Source organism: Montipora capricornis, chromosome 1 (genome assembly GCF_036669925.1).
Source record: "Montipora capricornis isolate CH-2021 chromosome 1, ASM3666992v2, whole genome shotgun sequence".
Lineage (NCBI taxonomy): Eukaryota > Metazoa > Cnidaria > Anthozoa > Scleractinia > Acroporidae > Montipora > Montipora capricornis.
In genome coordinates, this window is record NC_090883.1 from 33,682,548 (window position 1) to 33,687,547 (window position 5,000).

Consider the following 5,000-nt stretch of genomic DNA (forward strand, 5'->3'; position numbering starts at 1 on the left):
ATCAACCGTGCCTCCCACCTCTGTGACCCAGGTTCAACTCTGGCCTCGGGTCGTATGTGGGCTGAGTTTCAGTCGATCTCAATCTGACTCCGTGGGTTTTTCTCCGGGTACTTCGGTTTTCCTCCCTCCTCAAAATCGACTCCCGGCCTATTCCATCAGGCTGTGGTGCTGTGCTCCGAGGTCATACATGGGTCGTGTTCAGGGGCCGAGCGCGTAGCCGGCAGCACAGCTCCTTCGGCCCGACCTCGTTGAGCTGCGCCCTTAGTAATTCAGTCTCCGACTGCGAGAAAGGGCGATTAGCAGATCATGTATTTTTATATTATTATTATTACTACCCCGGAATAGCAAAAGAGGTGGAATATCCAAGAACCGTGTGGTGATGGGGTCTGCATCCCGTTTACGGCGCCAACGGAATAGCATATTTCCCGCTCTTGGAAGCGCAATTAAAATGAAAAACAATTTACCACCACTTTCTACCGTATATTAATTCGTATATTCTTAAAATATACCGATAATTAGATTATACCATAGTTTATACTGATAATTAGATTATCTCCGAATGAAAGCAATGCGTCGTTTGACAAAGATGTATCGAGGTAGTTCGACAAAGCCATCTAGATCGAATTGGTCTTCACACAAAATAAACAATTCAACTAACCTCGGTAAAATCTTTGACCGTTTTGTAATACGGCCGTTCTTGTTCCACAATCTAGAGGTATTGCTGGTTTAAGGTGTCCCTCTTTTACTTCTCGGCCACCTTCTTCTTTTCAATCTAAAGAAGCGATAAACAACGGTAAACTCTAGGTGGTTTACTGCTTATTTTTCTGGTACTATTTTAAAAGAGCAATTAAGCAGTAGAACGGCCTTCAACTGAATGCCCCACAAACGAACGAATGTCAACACTTTAGCCAATCACAGCCACAGAAAATCAAATACTCCAATCAGAACGAAGAGCAGTAACATGCAGCGCGGGTAACGCGTCACTGCATTGAATTACCTTTTACTTCCGATTGGCTGATCGGCTGAAACTTTGAAAGCCAATCAGCGAAGCAAAGAAAAAACAATTACATTTCGACACTCATTCGGAAAGCTAAAAACGAAAAATCTAGAAAAAAAATATGAACATGCTATTGTAAAACGAATATCGGGGACCAGGATTTGAAAAAGGAGACAGAAAAACCGGAGTACCTAGGGAAAAAGCTCCCGGGGCATAGTCTTGAAAAAACAAATATATAGTTAGCCCGGCTGGAATCCAATCCGAAACACACGCGGGAAAACACCATCGACGTGAAGGGAGTAGAAGTTCGTTCCATATCAGTGTGGTTATGTTTCAAATTGGTAAACTACTCTTCAAAACTTTGCTTTGCATTAAAACTCCGATTCTCTCCCGGCTGTAAAGAATTTTGAACAAAGGCTGCATTACTCTGTCTTTGTTGTCCACAATTCCCTTGACAATGCTCTCCAACTGCTTCAGGAATTGCTCTTTGTTTGACGGTGAAGACATTGCCCTAAAATACAAGATAACAAAATAAAAACATCAAAACCTATAACTTGCTAAGATCTCTTTCCCACAATAAAACCCTGGAACGTGAGGAAATTCGAAAACTAAACTTACCAACAACACTGACTTGCAAATGTTGCGAAAGAGATAATTTTTAACCTCTTACTAACCTAGAGCGAGAGTGGTTGTTTAATAGTAATACATGAGGCAGCAGATAACCTAGTAACTTTTGTGGCTGTCTTATTTGGTGTTTTAGAAGAATCCTCCTTACAAGAAGAGGTTTCTCTCCACTAAAACATTCATTAATCAGTAGGTAGTAGGGGGGAATATTGTGTGTGTGGATGGTGAGTTGAGGGGAAATCATAGCCAAAAGTTAGGGTTAGTCCGTAAAGCCAGGAAGAGAAATAGGCTAGTTTCGAATTGTGCAACAACAAAAGGATAGGGTCGAGGTTCAGGGGAATAATTAGCATTCTGTTTTGTTCAAAACAAAGGCAAATGGCTGCGATTCTTCAGGGGTAGAGCGCAACCGAGCAAGGGGGTTTCTAGTCCAGCGCCGACCCCCTCGTGCCGAGTCAAGAAGGGAAAAAGAGATGAACAACAAGCCGCAACCCTGGACAAAAACCAACAACAAAATCATGGACAGATAATCCCCCAAACTACCTGCTAATTAGTTAATGTTTTAGTTAGTGGAGAGAAACCCCTTCTTGTAAGGTGGATTCTTCCATCAACACCAATTATAGGAAAGTCACAAAGGTTGCTAGGTTGACTGCTGCTTCATGTATTGCTATCATATAACCAACGGGTACCGAGCAAGTGAGGTCGGTAAGTTGTTTATCACATGGCATCGTTTTCATTTTCGTCTGGTTAGTAAGATTCGCTTGGCGAAAGTTTATAACCTTCGTCTTCCATCATCGAACTTCATATAAGAGTACTGTGTTGATGAAAAAATTAAACTCCGCTTTTTAAAAACTTTTTGTGTTTCGATCAACTTGAATTTCCGTTTCCATGGCAATGCTCCGTACTGTATAGAATCCCGACCGAAAACCAGCCAATCAGAGCGCAGCCTGAGAATTGCTTGCCATATAATGATAGTACTTCTTAACCATTTCAACAGGTTGTTTTATAGATACAATAATTCTACAATTTCAGCTTACAACTCACGATTCAGTTAAATATTGGGAACTTACTGTTCAAAGTTGTCGTGAATGGAGTTCAATAAGTTGACCTGTTTAAAAAAAGGGACAGAAATTATATCTTACGAGGAGTCACCACTTATTAGGCCAGGTAAGTGGTTGAAGGGCCCATTTGAAAAAAGTGCTAACTTGTTCAACTCTTTATTCATTCCAAAGTTTAAAGGGGCTATGTCACGCAAAATGTAACGTCATGACACCCAAAATGCACAAAAAGTAGAATGAAACATTGCAATAACCACTTAAAACTGTTGAACAACAAAAGAAATACAGTAAAAGGAAAGAGAAGCATGGAAGGACACAAATGGACAAGATTGAAACCGATCGATTGCATTTGGGAATCTTGAAAAAGGTCGGTCCGACGTTTTTCAAGTTTCTGGCAAATCGCCTGGATAAAGGTCGTTTTTGCTCAGAATCATCTTGTTTTTGATGTAACAATTATTTTATCAGTAGAAGATGTCCATATTACCATTTTCGAGTTTAAAACGCGGTATTATTTAAAGGTTTCCCTAAACACCCTAAAATAACGTAACATAGCCCCTTTAATCCTGTTTGTGAAAACTGTGAAATTGTACTCTAATAGATGGTTTTTACTTGACGCCATAACGGCCAAGTTGGTGCACAGAACAATAGAGAAAAAAGTCTTTTGGGAAATTAACTCTATTATAAAGCAAAACATGAGTCATAATTTACTATTATTATACATCGGTGTCGCCAGCTCGATTTTGATTGGCTATAAGCACGCAGGTAATTCTTGCTTCCTCTGTTTCTCTTACGTCATAGCTACAGACAATAACCTTCGGCTTCGGCAGATAACACAAACATTGGCCTTGATAATTATTGCTATCATGCTCAACCTCATCCAATAATTGTTAATTATACGAGGGCGCGCTGGGTATGAAGTGATACATGACCAACGGCGCCTCGTTGGTTATAATCATTTTATATCCAGCAAGCCCGAGTAGAATAATTGTTTTGTTAAAAAACTCCGCAGGATCAACAACTCTTCCACTGAAGCATCGATTTCTGCCTCGGTCAATTCCGTCCTAAACAGCTTTTGTCGGCAATTTATCCTCAGAGCTGCAAAAATGTATTCAGCTCTTTTCATTGTTAACGTGTTCTTTGACCATATTAGGTACAGCAGGTATATGAACAGATAGCCTGCGTCCGGGGAGCCAATGAAAATGCTGGAAATATGATATCCGTAGTTCAGTGTTCAGTTTTAAATCATTCGTCTTACATGAGTCAATCGTCTCTAGTATAAATTCGACCACTGACTAGTTATTACATCCCCGATGAAATGGGTCAAAACGGTACAAACTTCCTCCAAAAAAAGTCTAACTGCCACATTGTTGATCACTCTAACATTTTACATTTAGAGTTCCCGGATCCATTACCCGAACACAGCGAGCAATGAATCAATGATTACATACTCCGGCTTGAATTCTGCCATGCTCACCCTTAAAAGTGTTACTATGATCAAAAAATCACTTCCTTTTTTCCTTCAGATTTTTAAAGTGTGATTGCTTAATACTTGACAGGCATAATTTTGAGCTTTGATTTGTATCCAAAGGCTGTTTACTTTGAGTGTAAGTTTTGGATTTCACGGTCCGCCATTACTCACGTTCCAAAATGACCCAAGGGACCTCAGAGGGTTGGATCTAGGGAAAAGTGACGTCATTTACTCACTAGCTTAAAATTTCATGCAGCGTCTAAACGAAGCTTATTATAAAAGCAAAACACGAGTTTAAAAGTCTGGAAGCCCGAAACTCCCGTGCAACATAATAGGGAGCTTTAGCAACGACGAAGGGAACGGCAACGAGAACGTCATCTGTTATTGTAATCACTTTACGACCATGATTCCAAGCTTTCTAATGTGACAAAGGTATAGCAGTCCCTCAGGAATGAAAACGTTATGAATCGCGCATAATTTAAGAGAGAAACTTTTTTCATGATGAAAATTTACCTCCAAGTGTTGACTTCCTCCATAAAACCTCAAATTTGACTATTTCACGTTGTTGTTTTGCTGGCGACGGCCAAAAAATTGACAAAAATGAAAAACGCACCTGCAGAGCGTGCAAATCTATTGTTTTTGGCCACTAAATATGCAAATTTGACAACTCCGTTGTCGTTCCTAAAGCTCTCTATTAATTCAGCCGCCTACAAATACATTGCATTCTTAAACTATTGAGTCATTGACGTCATTGTTCTCGATCCAGCTCTCTCAAGATTTTTAAGTTAGTAATGGCGGACCATTGAAAAATTCCAGTTAAAATAAACAGGTGTCTTTGAAATCAAGGCTTAAAACT

The 5,000-nt window shown here is 40.0% G+C and overlaps 2 protein-coding genes across 5 annotated transcripts in view; both read right to left on the reverse strand.

Annotated features, from left to right (window-relative positions):
- LOC138039827 (carbonyl reductase [NADPH] 1-like) overlaps positions 1-5,000 on the reverse strand; it is a 172,303-nt gene that overhangs the window by 140,074 nt on the left and 27,229 nt on the right. The window lies entirely within an intron of this gene.
- LOC138039321 (coiled-coil domain-containing protein 93-like) overlaps positions 1-5,000 on the reverse strand; it is a 113,491-nt gene that overhangs the window by 2,143 nt on the left and 106,348 nt on the right. The window contains exons 20-22 of one of the 4 annotated variants that reach the window (XR_011130449.1): positions 2,689-2,726; positions 1,424-1,508; positions 659-772 (exon numbers count right to left, since the gene is read on the reverse strand). The exons of 2 other annotated variants lie outside the window; for them this stretch is intronic. Coding sequence is in view for 1 of the 2 variants with exons in the window: in XM_068885507.1 (XP_068741608.1) it covers positions 1,424-1,508; positions 2,689-2,726 (123 nt within the window). In the remaining variant the exon portion in view is untranslated. The remainder of the gene's footprint in view (positions 1-658; positions 773-1,423; positions 1,509-2,688; positions 2,727-5,000) is intronic. One more of the 4 variants, XM_068885507.1, reaches the window with a different exon arrangement.